This window comes from Schistocerca serialis, chromosome 7 (assembly GCF_023864345.2).
Source record: "Schistocerca serialis cubense isolate TAMUIC-IGC-003099 chromosome 7, iqSchSeri2.2, whole genome shotgun sequence".
Classification (NCBI taxonomy): Eukaryota; Metazoa; Arthropoda; class Insecta; order Orthoptera; family Acrididae; genus Schistocerca; species Schistocerca serialis.
The window spans coordinates 268997571-269020316 of NC_064644.1; the positions used below are offsets into that span (position 1 = coordinate 268997571).

Sequence of the window (22746 nt, forward strand, 5' to 3'; positions counted from 1 at the left end):
GTACTTTGTGAATTATATTCTGTCGTTACAAATAAGACCATTTGTGCCAGAACAGTCTCGTTTATTTGGTGTGTGTTGCAATTGTTGCAGTATTAGAAAGGCCTATTTTGTTTTATCTAGCAGACAGTGACAAAACAGATGTAATCAGATCGGGAAACCATACCAGTCTTGGATCCTATTTGTATTAACAGCTTTTTCAGTATTAGACAACGACGTTTCGTTTTTTCATGTAGCAAAACGTTTGACGTACTTTGATGAGGTAATATATTCTTTCGCAGAAAGGAAAGCACACCATGTAAAGCTGTAGCAAGATTAGAGAGAAAAAATTCTTGGAGCTAAGGATTGAAGAAATGTGTACTGTCTTGCTTGTCTCGTGTCTTTATTGGGTTTATGGATCCTATATTTAATTTTATGTCACACAAAGCAGCAAGTTGTTAGCTGATACAGAGTAAAGAGTGCAAATTTTTTGAAGAGTTTGGCCAACTGTAAACAGGAAAGGCACCACTGGACATTTTAATTTCCACTGTCCTGAATGTGGTTGGATGGCATCCATTACAAAACATACACTTTTCAATTCCACAGAGCGAAATACAGTGACGTGTTATCGGATAATGCTGTGTGACGAGGTGTGGTACTGCACTTTGGCACACTTACGGCCAAATAACGTGTCTTACATTTCCTCGAACACATATGTTCTATGCATCAGACTCTTCAGAAAGATGTGTGCTACAAAAATGAACATATTTTTGAAAACTCGATTATTTTAAATTTTTGACGTCCTTTCTCAAACGCTCTAGGGAGTGGTGGGGTACTGCCCCGGTTCGGAAATATTGTAGATCGGGGGCTGATGGGCAGAGCAGTCTGAGTTATAGTGGGTAGTCTTCACGTGACCCATGTTTACATTTAGTGATTTTGCTGTTTCATCTTAGTTTACTGCTCTTACGTCAAATGAAAACAAAACATACTTCTGTGGCCGGGAATTATCAAGTGAATTAAAATACTTTCACATAATTATGGAAGGCTAAAATGATTTTTTGTTACTTCCACCTTTCTCACAGTTAGGCATTAATTGACTTGCAGAACAATGAAGTTATTTTTGTGGTTTTGCTAAAGAAATTTTCTTTTTTTAATCTTTTTCGCTGAGGCAGACAATATATTTGAAACGAAGTATTTAATTCCACACACTGTTCCCTGCATTTCAAGTGCACATTTTCAACTTCCAGCATGTATGGCATTATGCCATAATAAAGAACCAAACATGAGATAACACAGTACTGGTACTCCAAGAAACTTTACGCCCCGAAAACCACATTGAAAAGCTTTATATCAGGTCGTGGCCTACTTCACTGTGAACCTGGACATATGAATGTGCACTTTAAATGTGGACATTTTAGTATGGGTCACGAAATCCCAATTCTCTTGGAGTATCCTCTGATGTCTTCTTTTATGATATAATGTAAGATCTTTTAATGTTTTACACGTATGAACATACGGGCTCCCTACGACATCGTAGCTGCGCAAGTGCGGTGATGCCTGTCATCTGGCGCTCTCTGGCAATTACAGAAACGAACCTATTTCTAACAGGTCGCAGGAAAATATTCTGAATGGTGGTTTGAAAAGCATTACCATCAAAGCAAATTTTCTTTTACGCAAGTTGAACTATGTGCGAGAGTGTACGATGAATTTCTTAAATCACAGAGCGTTTAACTCTCATTTAAAAATCAACTCTTTGATGACGAGCCATTTAAATGAATTTTGAGCCCAGAATTTCATGTAGTTATTAATAATTTTACTGTCACATTTGTGGGATATATCTTAAATTGCATAAAAGACAAACATTATACGTGAAAGCTTAGCTTCTCTTGCAGCATATTAATCTTATAGACCAATATTACATGTGAAAAGCTTTGCATTTCATGTAGCAACACTATGTACAGGGTGATTCAAAAAGAATACCACAACTTTAAAAATGTGTATTTAATGAAAGAAACATAATATAACCTTCTGTTATACATCATTACAAAGAGTATTTAAAAAGTTTTTTTTCACTCAAAAACAAGTTCAGAGATGTTCAATATGGCCCCCTCCAGACACACAAGCAATATCAACCCGATACTCCAACTCGTTCCACACTCTCTGTAGCATATCAGGCGTAACAGTTTGGATAGCTGCTGTTATTTCTCGTTTCAAATCATCAATGGTGGCTGGGAGAGGTGGCCGAAACACCATATCCTTAACATACCCCCATAAGAAAAAATCGCAGGGGGTAAGATCAGGGCTTCTTGGAGGCCAGTGATGAAGTGCTCTGTCACGGGCTGCCTGGTGGCCGATCCATCGCCTCGGGTAGTTGACGTTCAGGTTTCATAACTAACCTTTTTCGTAGGACTCTCCATACAGTTGATTGTGGAATTTGCAGCTCTCTGCTAGCTCTGCGAGTCGATTTTCCTGGGCTGCGAACAAATGCTTGCTGGATGCGTGCTACATTTTCATCACTCGTTCTCGGCCGTCCAGAACTTTTCCCTTTGCACAAACACCCATTCTCTGTAAACTGTTTATACCAACGTTTAATACACCACCTATCAGGAGGTTTAACACCATACTTCGTTCGAAATGCACACTGAACAACTGTCGTCGATTCACTTCTGCCGTACTCAATAACACAAAAAGCTTTCTGTTGAGCGGTCGCCATCTTAGCATCAACTGACGCTGACGCCTAGTCAACAGCGCCTCAAGCGAACAAATGTACAACTGAATGAAACTTTATAGCTCCCTTAATTCGCCGACAGATAGTGCTTAGCTCTGCCTTTTGTCGTTGCAGAGTTTTAAATTCCTAAAGTTGTGGTATTATTTTTGAATCACCCTGTATATTAATTGAAACTATTAACTTTTTCTGTTTGTGTGTTCGCACTACTTAACAGTGATGTTGCTATTGACTGACGACATCATGTGTCCTAAGCTCTGATTACCCGCTGTCACCAGCTGGCGAGATCACGTGACATGAGCTATGACTGACTTACAAAAGCGCATCGCAATCTTGATTTCAACACTTCAGAAAGTCACATGCGGTGTTTGGTGGAATTCGAATTTATACTTTCGTGATGCGAAAATATGCAGCGTACATGTTGCTGCACATCAGAGATCTTTCCAAAACATGTTTTTTTCCCTGTGTTTAGTTTTCTCAAGTGCCGGGAAATTCTACGTTCGTGTATAAAACCATAATCATTCAGAGGGCTGATAAGTTATACAGTTCTGTGAGAAAATATACTGTCAGTTAACAGGGAAAAGGTATGTTTACACCCAAGAGAAAGCGCATTTTTAACCGGGGAATCCGAGAGAAATCCGGGAATTTTTTTCCTTGTCTGCGTATACACCCTGTAAATAGGTCCCTGTGAGATACTATTTCCTTGTCTGTATGAAGTTCTATGATCTGAAATGTGGTTCTCAACGGTTCTAACTGCAAGGTCTTCCTAGCTTAAGTTTGTAGTAACATGGTCAGTACATGTCTGAGAGTCACATATTGTTCTTGTTGGTGCTGAATTCACATGGGTGTATTTATAGGACCGTAACATATCAATATATCTAAGATAATTAATACTATTAGTTAAGGTGTCAATGTTCATGTCGCCTAATATTATGGTCTCTTTTTGTGAGATGAGATTTTATCAATAAGTTAATCTAAATGACGAAAGAATTTTTCCGTATTACTGTTAGGGGATCTGTACAGGCTAGCTATTATTAAACTGCTATTTCCAAGCTTTATTCTTATTGCAGCTACTTCAAAAACCATCTCACATGGAAATTTATCCACCTAGTCAATTTTTTCACATTGGGCATTATTTTTGACATAAATACCAACACCACCACTTTTATGTTGCTTCCTGCAATACACACTTGACAATCACTTAGAAATTTGTCAGTTTTGTTGGTAATATACTGCACATTTTGTGATATTATTTTGATTGTACTGTCATTTATGATTTTGTTGTCAAGTACTTCGCCTTCAAGTATGCATAGTGAAGGCTGTTTTACTCTAAAAACGTTTCTGTATGACCACTTTCACTTATGAATGAACTGTTTTTATACGTAAGACTTTTCAGTTCAATCCTTTCTTTTATTATTTGATTTAATGTTTCACGCAAATTACATTCAACTACATAATTCAGTTGAAATCCGTGGTTAGTTTGTTCACCTCTATCCACCTTCCCTGTATCTAGGATTTACCCATTTCCATAGTTTGAACATAGTGCCTTTATTCTAATATTTGTTTCTATTATTTCCTTGTTTATGCATGAGTTATAGATCAGATCGTACCGATGCGGGACAGTAGCAACAGTTCTGTTTTTCTGCTTATTTTCTTCAAGGAAATTCTTCAGAGCTTCAATGCAGACATCAGCTTCATTACTTCCCACATCATTTTCACCACTTACACAAATTATAAAATCATTGCTATGCAGCATTTTACATTTCAAGTCAGTATCTTGTATGATGTTTTTTGTTTATTGTGTTGTATAATATATGGGGTACCACAGGAGATGTGCATATGAATAGACTGCTGAAACTGCAAAAAATAGCAGTTAGATGATTTTGTCATTTCCCTCTGTGTGTATATTTGAAACTGTCATGTACTCTAATGCTAAACAGAGAACTACACAATTACAACACAAGAGTTGAAGAAGGTTATCACTTTAACAATGTCCAGCTGCAGTTGACTCATATAGTCTCTACTACAGCTGGGCCTTTATTGTGCAGAAGACTTTCAAGTGGTTTAAAATAAAATAAAAGCACTACCAATGTCCAGAACAAAACTAAGTGTCTACTTTTTCCAGCATGTTTGTTCAATGTTCAGGAATATTTTCTACATATACTGTGTTGATGAGAAGTACATGAGTTACAGACAGGCACAATGGAAAAGAATGCTAAAATGTTTAATCTTTTGGACAAAATCTTTCCCCTGCTGAATTCAATTTGCAAAAGTGAAAATAAGCCACTGGCCACTAATTATAGGCTTACTCCCCTCATTCCAATGTTGTCAAAAAATTTTGACCTCACTTTGGCATTAATATAAATTGCTCTACTGAGAAGACAATTTGTGTTCTCACAAACCCATGTCAGATAAAACTAAACAATGAAACTTACCCTATTAACATTTTCTGTGATCCTGCCTTAGACACACACATACACAATCACACAAGCACAATTCGCTCACACAGGGTCACTATCTCCAGGTGTTGGGGACCAATTGCAATTGCATTTGATGTGAGCAGCAATCTGGCGTGTATGGGTAGTCGGGGTAGGGAAGAGTTATGACGTGGGTAGAGGAAAGGGTGGCTGGGTGGGATGAAGGAAGATGTTAGTGCTGCCTCTGGGAGTGTTCATGGTCATTGTGGGGGCAAGATGGGCTGCTAGGTATGGCGGCAGGAGATTGTTTGGTGGGGAGAGGGGGGAGAACTAGACAAGGAGAAAGAATAATGTTGATATATTCACAGGATAGAAGATGTGTTTAGTACTGGAGTGGGAACAGGGAAGGGGATAAGCAGGTGAAGGAGAGGGACTAGTGGAGGTTGAGGCCAGGGGTGTTACGGTGACAAACCATAAGCTATAGGGTGAGCTCCTCCTCTGCAGCTCAGGGAAGCTAATGTTGTTAGGCAGAATTTGGGTGACACAGGCTGTGAAGCAGTCATTAAAGGGAGGCAGAATCATATTGGGCAACAAGTTCAGCAACTGGGTAATCCAGCTGTCTCTTGGCCACAGTTTGGCAATAGCCATTGTGTGGACAGCTTGGTAGTTACGTCCATATAGAAAGTGACAGTGTGTTTGTAGCTTAGTTTATGGATCACATGAGTGTGTACACAGGTAGCCCTGCCTTTGATAGGGTAGGAGATGCCTGTGACAATACTGTCGTAGGTGTATGACACAGGTCTTCTGTCTAGGTCTGTTGCAAGGAAATGAGACATAAAGCAAGGTGTTGGGATTGGGAATGGAGTTCGGACAGACAAGGATATTGTGTGGGTTGACAGTGGAATCACAGTGGCTTGTTGGGGTGGGAAGGCTCAGGCGAAGTGAATGGGGGAGAAGGCATTGAGTTTCTGTATGGGGGAAATGTGTAGAGGTTCTGTAGGAATGTTGATGAGGTGTCCACACACCTCAGTCCATATCACAAAGATGTCATCAGTGATTCTGAACCAAATGAGTGGTTTGTGGTCTGAGTGGTTTGGAAGGATTCCTTTTGGTGACTAACGAATAGGTTGACATTGTGTGGTGCCAAGTGGTGCCAATTGCTGTGCCGTTGATCTGTTTGTAGGTGATGCCTTCAAAGGAAAAGTAATTGCGGATGGTGGAAGGAAGGATATTGTAGGTTTGGACTCAGGTGTACGTTGGGAAATGTAGTCTTCACTAATGGCAAGGGCAAGGGCTTTGGGGTTATTAGTGTAGAGGGAGGTTGCATTGTCATTGAGGAGCAGGCTATTGGGTGGTAAAGGAACAGGAATTGTGGAGAACTGGTGGAGGAAGTGGTTGGTATATTTTGTATGGGAGGTTAAGTTGTAGGTAATAGGATCAAGGTTTTGGTCAACCAGAACAGAGATCCTCTCTGTACAGGCAACTTAATAGGGTCAAGATGTTGGTCCACAAGAGCAGAAATTCTCTCTTTGTAAGCATTTGTAAGCACAGTGACCAGCCACAGTGGGGCATCCTGGGGCGTTGGATTTATGAATTTTAGGAATCATGTAGAAGGTGGGAGTGGTGGGGGTGAGGAGGGAAGGAGAGAGAGAAAAGGGGGGGGAGATAGGCCTAGGGATTTGAGGAGGGACTGGTGATCCTGTTGGACTTTTGAAATGGGCTCACAGTGGCAGGGCTTGTAGGTGGGCATATCTGACACCTGGTGGAGTCCCTCTGCCATGTAAGCCCTGTGGTTAAAATATGACTGGATCACATTTGGAAAGGGGAGTGAATTGAATCAGGAAGAATTCAATATTGGTTTTGAATTAAGTTGATTGGCAGGATTTGTGGTGAAAAAGTGTCTCCACTATCAGGACTGTGAGAAAAAGAGAATGTCCTTTAAGAAGCCTAGTGTGATTGAATTTGTCATTGGGGCAAAAGGCACAGCCTTTGGAAGGGACTGATACTTCTGTGAGACTGAGGATTTTGGCGGATTGGTTCACAACTGTGTTGTGGGTCTGTTTAGGTTCTGGATTATGCATGGTGGTGAGAGGGAGTTTCTGAGGGTGTGCTAAACATAGTATGTCAGCAAGACAGAATTTGGCAGTTTGGAGGGGATGCAGGAGAGGTTGATAGAAGCTCCTGTAGAGATGGGGATACTGGTAGTCCAAGACTGGAGTATGAGGTGAATAAGTTGGAGAAGGTTTTGAGGTGGTGGTGTGCATGCTGCCCTAGTTCCTGGAGTGTAACAGTTTTGATTGGATGTGGGAATTTGGGATTGAAGATATGGATATAATGTATTGCAATGAGGTTTGGGACTGATTTATATGGTTTTGCAGGACTTAGTTGGCAAGGGCTATGGATTTACGGGCAAAGGAGCATTTCTTTCATGACAGACACATTCCACATCATTACGAAATGTTGTTCATGATCTATGGAACAGGTTGTAATGTAATGTAACTTAAACTCACAACTGTCCAGGACTGGAGCACTGATCACATTCCCAGCCATGATTTTGACTACTTCTCATCTTGTTCTGAAGTAAAAAATATATTCCACACTCTCCTCCCTACCCTTCCCACAATGGTGTTCTTCCACCCACCCAACATACACAGAGTCCTTACTCACACCTGCTCCCAACCCCTTATCGCATGGCTCATATCTGTGCAATACATCTAGATGCAACACCTTACCATACATCCTCCCACTACCATATGCTGCAACCTGTCACAGCTGCCTCCTATCCCTTGTTAAATGGACAGGTACCTGTTAAAGAGCAATGTGATGTGCAATTTAAGCTGCAACCATTGTGAGACTTTTGTGTAGCTGTGACAACTGCCACAATATCTGTCCGTGTGAATGGTCACCTCCAAACTGTGGCCAGGAGACATTCAGTTTCTGAACATGCCGCCTAACATCATATGCTTTGCATTAATGAGTTCTTCATGGCCTTTGCCCTCTGAATTCTTCCTACCAAATATCAGTTTTTCTGACTTGGGCAGGTGGGAATGCTCCCTATAACATATGCTTCTTTCCCTTAGGCCCCCTGGCCTCATCATTCACTAGTCCCTATCCTCCACCTTCCCTGCCAACATTCTAGGACTACACATGCCTTCTATTCCAACACACCTACATAATCCTTTCTACTTCTCCCCTTCCCTGACCCTCACCCCATGCATCTGTTCTACCCCCACTGACCACCCACACTGGACTGCTGCTCACATCAGACACAGTCAGGTCTCAGGCCCAGAGACAGTGGCTACTCGTAAATTGTGCTTGTGTCAATGTGCACACTCAGGTGTGTATGGTTTTCTACTTGGGAAAAACGACTTTGTGCAGAAACTTAAATATTTTAGCATTCTCTTTCATTGTGCCTCTTTTTCCCTGTGTTTTATTTTTGCCTTCTGAAATGCATATGCTCTGATTTCCAAGTCAGTCTTTATCACTGCCTTCATCCTTTGTGCACAGCACATGCCTACATGTCCATGCAGATTGTAGGTCCAGTGTCTCATGTCTCACATTCCACTGTAATTATTTCATGATTTTCAAACAGATCACATTATCTCCCTTCATTCTTGCTTATATTTGTGTGTTATTCTGTACCTTCCTGTGTCTCTCTCTTCTCTTATTCAAGCATGCACACACTGGCCTGACATAATCAAATTACTCATGCTGCCCTCTCTCATCATACATATCCACCCATCAACAAGCATCCAACATTTTCTTCTTCATCATTGTCTCTCTCTCTCTCTCTCTCTCTCTCTCTCTCTCTCTCTCTCTCTCTCTGTCTCTCTCTGTCTCTCTCTCCTCTTCCTTTTTATTTTGCCAATGATGTGTTTTCATGTCAATTTTAGTTTGTTTTATTCTTTACCTGTAGGCCCTACTCACTCAGGATTCACAATACTTCATCCATTTCATCTTTATGTGAGTTTTCCCCACATTTTTACATAATTTCGTGTATTTTTATGCATATTTTTCTTCCACTGTGGATCCTTGCTCCTTCCAGCTGTGCCAATACTGAAAAATTTCTGTCTCTCTAGCCAGGACCCAGCCTGACATGTAGTTCCTGTGTTTGTCGCCTGGCTCATGGAATTCGTCCTTGATGGCCTGCCATCAGGTTACCCATCTATGGCTGCAACCCCTACTTCTACAATCATATCCATTTGTTCAAATTTTGTCAGTCCATAGCCCTCAGCAACCTAGTCCTGGTAATCAGGCCCAAACCTCCTTGCAATACCTCCACTCTACCCGTGCTCTCCAAATACAAATCACTGCATCCAGTCTCCCAGATTGAAACTTTTGTCCTCCAGAAGCTAGAGCAGCATGCACACCACCACCTCAAAAAACTCTCCAATCTGTTCACCTCATACCCCCGTATCCTCTTATAACCACCAAATCCTGCCTTGCAGACCTACTGCATTTACCACACCCATCCACCACCATAAAGAATCCAGGCCTAAACAGACCTGCAGCACATTCATGAACTAGTCCTCTAAAATCTTCAGTCTCACAGAAGTATCAGTCCTTTCCAAAAGGTTTCTCTTTTGCTCCAGTCCCAAACCGATAATGCTGGGCTTGTTAAAGACTTTTTGTTCCCCTGGTCCCTTCAGTGGAAACCCAACCAACATTACCCATCAGGCTCGATACAAACCTAATATTGAATCTTGCTTGACTCGGTTCACTCTTCCATCCAACCATGATCCACTCCCACTGTCCTTAAATAACACCTTGTTAACTGTCCAAAATTCCCTAGCCTTGAACTGTGCCTGAACATGATTCCCCAAATTCATCAACATGGAAACTGCCCTTAGATCAACAGCAACAACTGCAAGCCACCACCTAAAATTTGATTCCACCCTTATAATCCTACCTGCCAACAAAGGCTCTGCCACTGTTGTTACGAACTGCAGAGGGATACCTGGTGGAGGGACTACATCAGCAGTAGTCAGACTAGCTCACATACAAACCCTGCCACAGTGATCCTACTCCAGAATCCAGCAGGATCTCCAGTCCCTCATCAAATACTTGGCTCCATCGCATAAGCTCTCCCCTGAGTCTCTCTCCTCACCCCCAACACTTCTGCATTCCTACTTTCTACATGATTCATAAAGTACATAAACTCAGCCACCTAGGATCCCCTTTTGTGGCTGGTTACCGTTCCCAAACAAAGAGAACCTTTGCACTTGTGGACCAAATCTATGGTATGGCAATTGGCACCTGCAAGGCACCAGCCTGTTCATGGACCATCTAGAGGAGTCATTCCTGATCACGCTGGACTGAGGCTGAGGACACTCTATCAACATTACGACAGAACCCCAGTACCTCCTGCCACATTTCCTTCACCTGGTCCTCCTCAGCCCAGCAAGCCACCATCCTCAACGTCGACCTTTACCTGAAGGATGGCCACGTAAGTATCTCCGGCCACATCATATCTACCAATCACTAATAGTACCTCCTCTTTCACAGCTGCCACCAGTTTCACACCTGGAAGTCCCTCTCATGCAGCCTAGCCACCCATGACCGTCACATCTGAAGTGACAAAACAGTTCCACCCCAAATATGCCAAATATCTCACTGAGGCTTTCACCCATCAAATGTACCATCTCAATTTAGCTCTGAAACAGATCTCACTGCCCAGGACTGGGGTAAGTGAATCACATTCTCCACCAGGATTACAGTTATCATTCATCATCCTGTGAAATGCTCACCATTATCCTCTCCCCCCCCCCCCCCCAAATCCCGCCCCCAATACACAAACAGTGATGTATTTGAGATAGATCAATACCGTATAATCATTGTAAAATCAAATGTTGTAGAATACTTCTTTTGAATAGTTCATTGTCGGTGATATGTTGGTCTTTGATATGGAACAGTGAATCTGTACATCATATAGAAAAGTATGCTCCTGCGCTTCTAACAAAGCCATAATGCAGGTGGGCAACAGATGCTCAAGCTTCACAAGTGCTTGTAAAAGGAATGTACTACTTTCTTGTAGTGTGGGGCATCCAAAAAAGGGTGATCTGCATCCTCAACTCCACAAGAGCAGAAAGGTGTCTGTTGTTTTCTCCTATTCTCATTGCCAATCTTCTATCATATGTCTGTATAAGACATATCAGTAAACTGTACTTGGGACTGCAATCCAGGTGGTATGCCCTGTCACAGCAGTTTCTTTGGTTAAGCGGTCCACGTCTTCATTGTCAGTGATTCACAGTGTGATGTCATCCAAGAAAAATTGACAGAATGACCTTAATCACACATCAGTTCCAACACTTCTATAACCTTTTATACAATGAGGTTTTCTGTTAAACAGGTGCTAAAATTTTTAAGTGCTGCTAGATTATATAAAGTGTCACTGGGGGAACTATAGATATGCTGTCATCTAGCAGAAACGAAGTGCTTCTACAACAACAAGTTCTGCAGCCATGATAATTGTCTCTGCCGGTAATCTGAATTGCCCAAACTTCTGCAAACATGGTATTCAGTATGTGCTTCCAATGGAGACACTTGTTTTGGAGCCATCAGTATATATTGCCTATGGGTACTATCTTAAAAACTGCACCAATATTTTGTGAGCCTCGTGGTCAAAAGTACTGTCAGTTACTATGTTCACCTTGGACAATTCCAGTGGGGATGGGATGCTAAAACTATTTAGTATAGATACCTTAATGAATTTCCTTGACATCTCCTGAGTATGTAAATATGTTTGAAGTAGAAAAGAAAGAGCTTTGGCACTCTGGAAGCTTCTAGTGAAGCACTGTATTGTGAGATTTAAGGCAATTAATTTCAGATTGTTGGATTCATAACAATTTCTTTTAAGAAGAAATTTGGAACAGAGATACCGCTGACATAGATCAGAGGTTCATGCGCTTCAACCAAGAACATATGATAGAACCATGAACTATAAGTGTGCGGCTGTTGCAAGGATCTGTTATGGCACATCTTTTGTTCAATATCTATACCACTTACTTAAATAGAATATCCCTGGAGAAGGTAAAATACTTGCAATATGCAGATGATATGAGTGTGTTGGTAGGGGTGGAGGACATTGCTACCAAAAAGGCCCTTGGCACTTAATACCTGCATTTATTAACAATGTTAAGGTAACTATCAATTGCAACTCCATAACATCCACTCCCTTAATCAATAATTGGGTGTACCACTGCACGATAAAAAGTTTAGTGCCGTACTGTTGTTCAAGCCCCACTCAGTTCCTCTCAAAGCTCTGATTATGTTGACAGCCATCTCACATTTCTTAGCAACATATTTTGTGTGTACCTTCCAGTTAGCCTATGGTTGATAAAGAGTCCCAGGTACTTGACTACCATCTTCAAAGGGAAACTGTGGATTTTTTTAAATTTTTTTTTATTTTTTTTTTATTTTTTTTTTTTTAGCCACTGTTTGAACAGGAACATTGGGGTTGTCGGGCCTTGCAGACTTCAAGGGATGTACTTTTGGATATATGCGTATCATCTGCATATTGCAAGTATTTTACCTTCTCCAGGGATTTTCTATTTAAGTAAGTGGTATAGATATTGAACAAAAGAGGTGCCAAAACAGATCCTTGCAACAGCCGCATACTTATAGTTCATTAGTTCATGGTTGTATCATATGTTCTTCTTGCACGACTATTAGCAATCAGTCAGAGAGAAAAGATAACAGCTGTTCTGAAAATGTGTGGGAAATGTGTTGTTCATTTAGTTTTGTGCCTAACAGTGGGAGTACTACATGTTGACAGCCATCTCACATTTACAAGCTGCTTAGCCCCCCCCCCCCCCCCCAAAAAAAAAAAAAAAAAAAAAAAAAAAAAAAAAAAAAAAAAAAAAAAAAAAAAAAGGCAAGCTAGTAGATATGTGTTTTGGCTGAAACAGTTCCCTATGTCACTAAACAGATGCGTGAAAACATCTAGTACCTTTACCTTTGTGAAAACACACCTGATTATTAACAAATAGCTTATGGAATTCAAACCACCGTTCTAAGTGGAATTTGACCATTAATTACAATTCTTGGTGAGGGAAGTTTAGTAATATTATTGGTCGGTATGATGCCACTGAATCAAGATTCTTCCCTGGTTTGAACAGATGTGTCATCCTGCCTATCTTTAGAGGCTCAATGTTGTAATTTTCACACCACATTTTATTGTAAATATGGAGTAGGTATTATTGTCCTCCACAAGGTGGAAATGATAGCATATTGTATTGGACATTATCTGAGCCAGGGGCAGAATTTTTATCAGAGGAGAATGCTTTCTGCAGGTTGACCATTGAGAATGACTTTAGAAGAGGCTAACTGTCATTAGAATTTGTATACTCTGTGCTAAGTGGGTGTTTGAAGGAGGTAAGTTTCTGCTTGTGTAACATATGTTCCATAACACAACTTGTAGGCAGTAAATTGTAATGGTAATTTATTGAGGTTTTCTTGAAACTCTTCATCTTCATTCACACCCGTTGACATTGTAGTGTCCTTAGTTATAGACTTGCAGAAGTTTTTGCAACTTGTCCTCTTCTTGTTTTTCAAAAAAACCTCTTGTTTCTGCCTGTATTTTTTGGAGGCTGATGTAGTTTTGTTGGGTAAAATGTGTCTTATATTTCCTCTGTGCTTCCTTACATTTGTTTGCTCTCTGACATTCGGTTTCCACCACACAGGACTGGCTTTGTTTGTAATGCAAAATGGCTTCTGTTGAGAAATTGCCTTTGCAGCAGCCTCAATAATGCACTGTATTAATTTACAATATTCAGAACCTAGATCTTTGGTTGTCTAGTTGTGGGAGGCTCACTTTTAATTCATCAATATATCTATCCCAGTAGGCTTTCCCAATTTTCCATCTCTGTGTGGGGTACATAAAGTGAGATTTTTCCTCTGTGCCAGGCAAAGTCAGAGGAATTAGCAGGTGATCAGAATCCAAAGGATCTACCTTTACCTCCCAGGTGGTTAGTAGTACCACATGAGGCAATGCGATGCAGTGGCCTACTGCTGATCTGGTCTATAATGGCGGGTTATTTGTGTTGGAGATCTGTCATTCAGCAGCAGTAATTTTCGTCTTCTAGGATTTTCATTAATAGCTCACCATTGCGAACACTATACAATGTTTGATGAGTCCACAACATATGCAGTAGATGCCCAAATTGTTGTAAAAGAGATGTAATATTGGGCCTAATAGGAGGATGTTAGGTGGCCTGTAGATAATCAGTATATTCAATTTGGGTTCTAAGATTCATGTGAAAACTTCTGTGGCTTACATGTCTTGGTTGCTGCATTTACGTTCAAGAGTATTGTCAGAAATACTTCCTTTCACAGGTGTAACTACCCCTGCGTATGGTTGTTTCTGTCACTTTTAAAGATGTCACAGTCAGGGAAGTGGAAGTTCTCCATGGACTTGAGCCATTTTCTAGAAATGGCACAGACTGAAAATTTGTGTGTTTGGTGAAGTGGATGAGACTCTCTTTATTGGATCTAAGTGACATAGCACTTCACTGTAGTGTGCTCTTTGACAACTTCATCATCATCTAAAGAAACTGAAGAGAGCAAATCAGTAGTTACACTATACTGAATAATCTCTGCTACAGTGTGAGCATCCACAGGTATGGCTGGAGCAAGATGTTTGCAGAATGACATGTATGGAGGTATGAGTGTAGTTAATTAGGTTGTTTGTTTGTTCATTTTAGTGATAAACTGAGGTTGGAGAGGATATGAATTTCTTTGTATTGGTTTTGCAGGGTATCACTTAACCCACCTCAGTAAGTTTTTCATTTCTTGTAGCTTATTGATGTGTCGGGCTTGTAGATCCTCTACATGTGCTGCTGGTGGCTATGAGGCTGTCCTCCAGTGTGGTGGTAGTGGGGTTAGTGGGGACACTGTAAGCTGTATCATCACTGACAGTGTTTATGAATGAACACAAGGTAGTTCCAACTTGGTTCTCTTTGCTTGTTGTGAGATAATTATTTTTTTTTTCAGGCTAGAATAGGTCACAGATGTGCTTTATTGGTTTGATTATAAGAATGACAATTGTTGTCAAATATATGTGTCTTTTTCCTCTTAAATAATTATTTATTGTTTGGATCTAGTGAGAATGATGAAAAATGTGGTGCTATTTGTTGTTTTTGTCAGGAGTTATTTGTATGTTGTTCATTGCCACTTTTTCAGGCTTAACATTTTACCTTCATTTTTGAAGATAGTTTGACAGTCCTGATAGGTGAAATCAATGAAACTAAGTACATGAATGAAATGTTTGATGGTTCATTAACGGTTTATTTCTTTTTTCCCCTTGTGGGGTTTTTTTGATGTGCAATGACCAGTACACCACTGGCATTTGAAAAATTATAGCTATGGGTATAGCACATTTCAGTAAGTGCCATTAACAAAACACTTTTATATTTGATACAGGAAATCTTTGGATGGAAAACTTTTCAATATTGACACATCCACAGTATCTGAAAGTGTGAAAGTGTCAAATGGAGAGTGTTTAGTTCGAAAGGAAGAAAAAGTAAGAGCTGCAGCAGTAATTGCCAACAGGGACAACATGTTGTGCACTATTACTGATGTTTCTGAATTAATACCGTCAACAGAAATTCGGCTTGGTTACCGTGTACCATCAGTTGTACAACCAGGTAAGTGTACCAGCTGTAGAAGACATACAGTGACTGTCAACTTGTTGCTAGTTTGGTTTGGTTTAGAATAAATGACATTCTGTAACTGTGTGCTTTTGTACTGTAAATAGATCCGTAGTTGAAGCTATCAGCAATGTTAGCTGAATCAAATGGTCTGAAACATGTTAATGTAAATTAGAGTACCAGATTTTAACTTCATTTATTTATTATCCATAAAGTGCCAGGTGTAGCAAGAATTTAAATATGATTATATAAGCTAGTCAGCTATAAGAACTTTCTATGAGTGTAATGATAGTGATGCTGCTTACTGAGTCTGTTTTGGGTAACAACAAGAAGTTAAGTTCAGTGTTTTGCACATAGAAATATCTAACATTGCATTGAATCGCAGACAAGGGTGCTAGCTTATTTTCATATTTTAAGTCATTGTTGTCCTACACAATTACCTTCAGGATTCAAAATAACTAAAGTAAATAAAATATCTAGCAAAAGTTTACAATATTGTGTAAAGCAAACAACTGCATAAAGTGTAGACCTTTCACAGTCAGTTTAATTTGTAATGCCCTTAATGACTAATTATAAGAATCCGTTTCAACTGGCTGCAATTTGCACAGCCATGATACAATCCACACACACACACACACACACACACACACAAAATTATTCTGAGTGTGTCTGGCTAATTGTTTAAGAATTATAGTGGGATTTTGTATTCAATAAAAAAGTTTTTAGCAGATTTAAAGAGAAAAATCTGTAAATATTTGCATACTTGAAAGAAAATTATGAACTTTTTGTATCTGCCGTTTCTGACACAAATTGTCGTACTGTCCAGGAAAACAGGCATTTCCCCTGTCAGGTGTAGCTAATTTTATTTTAAATTGTGCTATAATGTGAATACTCCATAAGCAATAGTGTGTAAACAACAACTCCTTAGTATAATTGAGAAAGCAGCAACTTTTTGTTTGTGAGAATATTCCTGTTGTTCCCTTTTTTTCTGCTCATTTTTCCAACTGGTCAGCTCATCCATTGAGATTTTGGCATGCACCCATTATCATACAGGTTATGTACTACTTCTTCTTGATCATGATACAGTAACTTCCTCTGTCTTTACATATTGACAATGGCATCTTGTAATCTTACGGTCCCTCGCATCACCTGTTGATTGTCACTCATTTTCTAATTAATTTCTGTTGATAAGTTTCAGGTGGAGTAAGATTCACAAATAACTTTTTACTAATCTTATTTTCTTGTAGTTGGCTCCAGTTTGTCACGTCTTAAGGGTTGATTCTCAAGGCCGAAATTTTTGACATTGTTGGTTCCAAATAATGTGTTAATGTTTAAGTAAGCCTGCTCTGTAATTTCTGTTTCTGTACTTTTTATTACATCACATTTTTCTGTATCACACCATCTTTACAGTTTCCTCTTCATTGTCAAAAATTACATTGTTATTGCCAACATAATACACGTTCGATTTCATCAGAGGCATGCCCCCTACTTCCACATTCTGTGGTACTAACAATATTCCAAAGAGTTTACAAAACAAAGAAGTTTATAAACTTTCTTGACAAAAGAAGTTATATCATTATTTTGTAAATGAAACTATCTGCACTGAATGACTGTGACAGCAGGTTGGACTTTATATAGCGGCGGTTTCATAATGTCTTGAAGTGTCATGGCGACGCAAGGCGGAGAGTTCCAGGCACTTCTGCTCCAGGCCTTCTGATGTTGGTGCGGCCGCAGTTGCTGGCACCAGACTTTACCTGAAGGTTCGCACACCGGGACAAATTCTAAGTGTGCTCACAGCATCGTAACACTATATCATGATTCACACCATTTGTTTTCAGTTAACCCACTTACTACCGTAATAATTATTTGTTTTAACTCATTACTGAATGTATTTTAAAAGGTAACTATCGCCAGACAAGGAAAATAAAAAATTCCAACATAATTTTGTGATTTTACAAAGCATAATATAACCAATAATTTTCTTAAATTATTGGGGGGAGGGGGGGGGGGGCTTGATAAGTTATCATGGTTCCAATTTTTAACTACTGAAGAATTGTCTATTTTTATGTTGATTTTTATTCTTTCACATTTTTCTATATCACACTGCCTTTACAATTTCCACTTCAAAATTGAAAATTACATTGTTATTGCCAAACAGAAGAAACATGTCTGATCACATCAGAAGCTTGCCCACTACTACCCATCCATTCTGTGGTACTCACAATATTCGAAAGAATTTATAAATGTTCTTGAAAAATACTTTCTATATTAATCTGTTCCATTATTTTATAAATGAATCCAGAAGTAAACATAATAAATATCATCTGATTGTGCAATTAATAATAGGAATTTTAAGTGTACCAGATATTTCGTAATTTCAAATGTTTCTAAAAGAAAAGTAATTTTAACTATACATACAGAGTTAGTACATATCAATTGTAACAATGAAAATAAAGTAATTTTTTTTATGGGTTATAGCCTGACATATATCACATCGTGTACAAAATCATATGAAATTCTTTTAGAAAACAGCTGAGATAATATTAACCTCTTTAAAAAATAGACAGTATGTTTGGTATCGATAACTTCTGTTGAAGAAAAGTAATGCTAGAGGAGGGTGTCCCTTTACAAACTCAGTCATAAATTTTATACATAAGTGTCAAATAATCATTCCGTTTTTAGCTTATATTAACATACATTTTATAGAGCTCTATTTTTATTTTGTGTAACAGACTTCAGTTACTTGAAGTTTACATTTTAATGTTTTTGTTACAAGGGGTTTCTCTGCACAGGAAAAGTATTTTTTCCTGCAAATCATTTTTCCCTGCAACTTTAAATTTGTCTGCATCTTTTGTTGATTGTCATGCTTTGTGGTAACTTACTATAAAACCTTTCTTCTTTGCCCAGAGATTAATTCTGTCTCATTGATGTGTGTGTGTGTGTGTGTGTGTGTGTGTGTGTGTGTGTGTGTGTACGTGCGTGCGTGCGTGCGCGCATGCTCTTCTGGGATGTGATACAGGAACCAGTGTTTTAACCTTTCTGACTGTGAAACTGTACATGTTATGAAATGTTACTCTTTGTTTAATTTCTGTGTTATTTACACTGGCTGACAAAAAAAGTGAAGCACCCAGAAGAGGAGGAGGAAAAAAAATGAAACATCATCGATTGAGAGGGTTATTTCAGTGATTGCAAAATCAAATCAGATTTACAAAGGACTTGGCTGTATGAGTCCACTTATCAGTGTGATGTTGCCCTCCCTGTGACCTGGATGCCTGCACTGATTTCGTTGGAAAGGCTGTATGAAGCTGCTGTTTCCTCTCCTGAGATAATCTGTCCCACAGCTGTTGCAGCTAGTCCTCAGTATCCTGCATACTTTGGCTCAGATGACGTTGGTGACCGAGGTGGTCCCACACATGTTTTACTGGGAACAGATCTGGGGATCTTGCTACCTACAGGATCATGTCAGCATCACACAGATAGTATTTAGAGACACATGCCATGTGTGGATAATTATTGTCCTGTTGAACAATGGCACCGTAATACTGTCACATGAAAGGTAATGCAAGGCTGCAGGATGTTCATGACATGCTGTTGTGCTGTTGGAGTTCCCTCAGTCACTACCAGCTGTGACCTGAAGCCAAACCAGATGATTTCTCACATCATAACACCAGGATTAATACCACTGAAAACATGTAAGAATCAGACTTCTCCCAACCTTGTAGCCACAATCTCCAACAGTGGTTACCTGCACAGTGCAAAACTACAATTCATCATTGAATACAATTTGACACCATTCATCAGCAGTACATGCTTTCCAGTCATGGGATAACTCCAAACACAGCCTTTCACATTGTGATGTTAAAAGCAGTGTACACATGGCATGGTATTTCCCTATTGAAGTTGCCGACATGTTGCAGGGAATCCATTACTTGTTTTCAGATGGCAGACACAGATGTGAAGGAGATATAATGTGCTTGGTGTGAAGTATAGTGATCCTTCCTTGTGGAAGATCTGATGTGGTTGACCTAAGCCTTGATGACAAGTATGACCGTCATTGTGTTCCCATGAAGTCCAACATTGGGCAGTTTCACATTCGAATGCTCCACAATATGGATATTGCACAATTCAACTGACCAACAATGAGGTCTGTTTCATACTCCCTGAAGTGATGATAACACTTTCTCACTCGAGTATGAGTATGTAGCATCTCCGTGTCTTTCACAGTGATCACTCAACATCTGACACTTTTTAAGCATGTTATGTACACAACCAGGTCTGGTAAACAACACTGAACACAAATGACACTAATACATGCTGACATCTGTTCTACCTCTCACAGAGAATTGCAACTTCAATCATTTATGTAGCCGTTGATGGTGTGTATGTGTAAGAAGTAAACATAATATTTGACCATGTCTTTTGGCTGTTTCAGTTTTTTATGTCATGTTGTTCCATGTGATATGTAACTGCTGGTTTTTGTTGTGATTTATTTAAAAGTGTGACAACCTAGTCTAATTAGTAAGTGGTGTTAAGTGTATTACATTGTAATCCTTTACCTGCCATGCCTGATATCATTGTGTAAAAAGCAATGGTGTATTATCAACAGTGTGTGTCATAATGTTTAAAATTAAAATTCAGAAATGTCTGTAATTTTAATGTGTGCTGGTATCCTGTCACTGGAACCATACATATGTTTAATAACACACTATAAGATTTCTACCAATATTATGAGAAGGAAAGTTGCTAGTCACCATATAGCAGAGATGCTGAGTCACAGATAGACACAACAAAAAGATTTTCACACTTAAAGCTTTTGGCCAATGGCCTTTGTCAACAACACACACACACACACACACACACACACACACACACACACAAGTTTTTTTATTTTATTTATTTTATTTGGTATGCGTATTCCATAGATCCGTACATGCGAGTGATTCGCCTGGATGTGGAACGTGTCAATACAATTGTACAAATACAATTAATGCTACAGAATAGTAATATAATTCAATGATATAGATATTACAAGCTGTCATTAAACTAGTATAGCAATTCTCAATATAACATTATAACTATAACATTAACACTATAACATTAACATAATATTGTATCATCCATCTAATAACTAAGAGACTAAATACATCTATTATTAAGGGAGGGCATGACTTCTGGAAAAGAATTCATCTAACGAGTACAGTGGATGGTCGAGCAGGTATTTTTTTAACATACCTTTGAACAGCGTTTCATTTTCTATTGTACATTTAATATAATTAGGCAATGCATTAAAAGTCTTTATAGCCGCATACTTTACTCCCTTCTGTAAAAGTGTTAAATTTTTTAGTTCAACATGTAGATCATCTTTACCTCTAGTATTGTAGTTATGGTATGAACAATTTGTTTCATACTGAGCATAGTCTTTATTAAATGCAAATGCAACTCACACACACGACTGCAGTCTCAGGCAACTGAAACCACATTGTTTGACTATAAGGTTTCTTGAATCACTGAAAACCATATAAAGAAACTTTAAAGAATGGTACAAAAACTGTGACCCTTGTTTGTGACACAAGCATACTAACCTTTTCAGGCACAGCCTGGCTGATAGGTGATCAAGGCATCACCTGGTTCACAGGAAATAATTTAAGTCTTAGTCTCAGTGGGCCTCATACTGTGTGATGTTGGAGAAGCAAAAATGACCTACTGTACCAGAAATAGGTATTAATGGTTGTACACTAAACAAAACACTGTGTGTAAGATTCCTTGGGTTCCAGCTGAATAACAAGTTACAGTGGAGTCAGTGCATAGCTAAACTAACAAAGAAACTCAGTTCAGCACATTTTGGTCTTAAAAGTATCTCTTATTATGTTGACACAGAGGCAGGCATGTTTTCTTCTTTTGCATTCCCTGTTATAGTATCTTATGAAATTATCAGCAAGAGTATTTATTCAGTAGATGGAAGCAAGCAGTTATGCTATATGCTTTTCTTAGTGAATTTCCAGATGTGTGTTGATCAGTGTTACTACCTAAAGTAATTATGTGTTACGTAAACTAATGAGAGTGTATAAACAGCTACATGAATATGGCATTGTATATTTTAATGTGTTTTTACAAGTTAAATGTTACAGCAAACCATACACAATAGAGAGATATTGCAAGTTAAAGTATGTAGAGTAGTGTGAAGCAGATGTTATGGACTGTTTTGAAATTATTATCTTGCTACCTTGCCATGACAGTTCTAAAACTATCAAGAGGATTGGTGGAAATACACTTAAATACTATGTTACACTATATACAGAAACATTTCTAGCAAATGTAGAGCAGCTGCCAGTCATGGTGCTTATTAGTTAGTTAGTTAATAATTAAAATTGATGACAGTAAAGATTCGGAACAGATATTCCTTTAAGAGCAAAGGCAGAAACTAAGAAGTTTCCATCATTTGTTCAGATGGAATCCTTTGCCTTGTCTGAGCAAGTGAGACTGTTACAACCTATCTTCACTACTGAATCCTGGTAGGATGAGACTGTGATCAGTAACTTAATTTTCCCATAACCCATGAAATATTCAGTGGAAACACGTTGTTTAACTGCTGCAGATTTGTTAGATTGTAGAAGGTGGCTGTGGCATTGATGTTTAATACTTATTTCTGGTAGTGTGGGTCATTTATTCTATGAAACCTCTACCACCACTGGCAAGGAAATTGTAGATTCCCACTTTTCATATAAGCAGATCATCCTTGACAGATCCCAGAAGAGTTCATTTTCTTAATGTCCATCATGAATTTGATAATTTTTGAGTAAATATTTCTTTTGTACAGAATCAAGGCTGTAGATTTTACATCTTTCGCATTCCTCTTCATTTGATTGGTGAGGTGTTTTGGCTTTCAGAGCTCTCTTTTTCTGAAATAGTGCATATGCAAGGTGTATCATAATTAATGGCAGAAACACATACAGTTGAAATTACACAACCGTAGAAAGAAAAA

The 22746-nt window shown here is 39.0% G+C and overlaps 1 protein-coding gene across 1 annotated transcript in view; it reads left to right on the forward strand.

Moving 5' to 3' along the window:
- The window catches only part of LOC126412661 (putative helicase MOV-10), a 305211-nt gene that overhangs the window by 103541 nt on the left and 178924 nt on the right, over positions 1-22746 (forward strand). The window contains exon 4 of the mRNA XM_050082363.1: positions 15538-15761. Coding sequence (XP_049938320.1) covers positions 15538-15761 — 224 coding nt within the window. The remainder of the gene's footprint in view (positions 1-15537; positions 15762-22746) is intronic.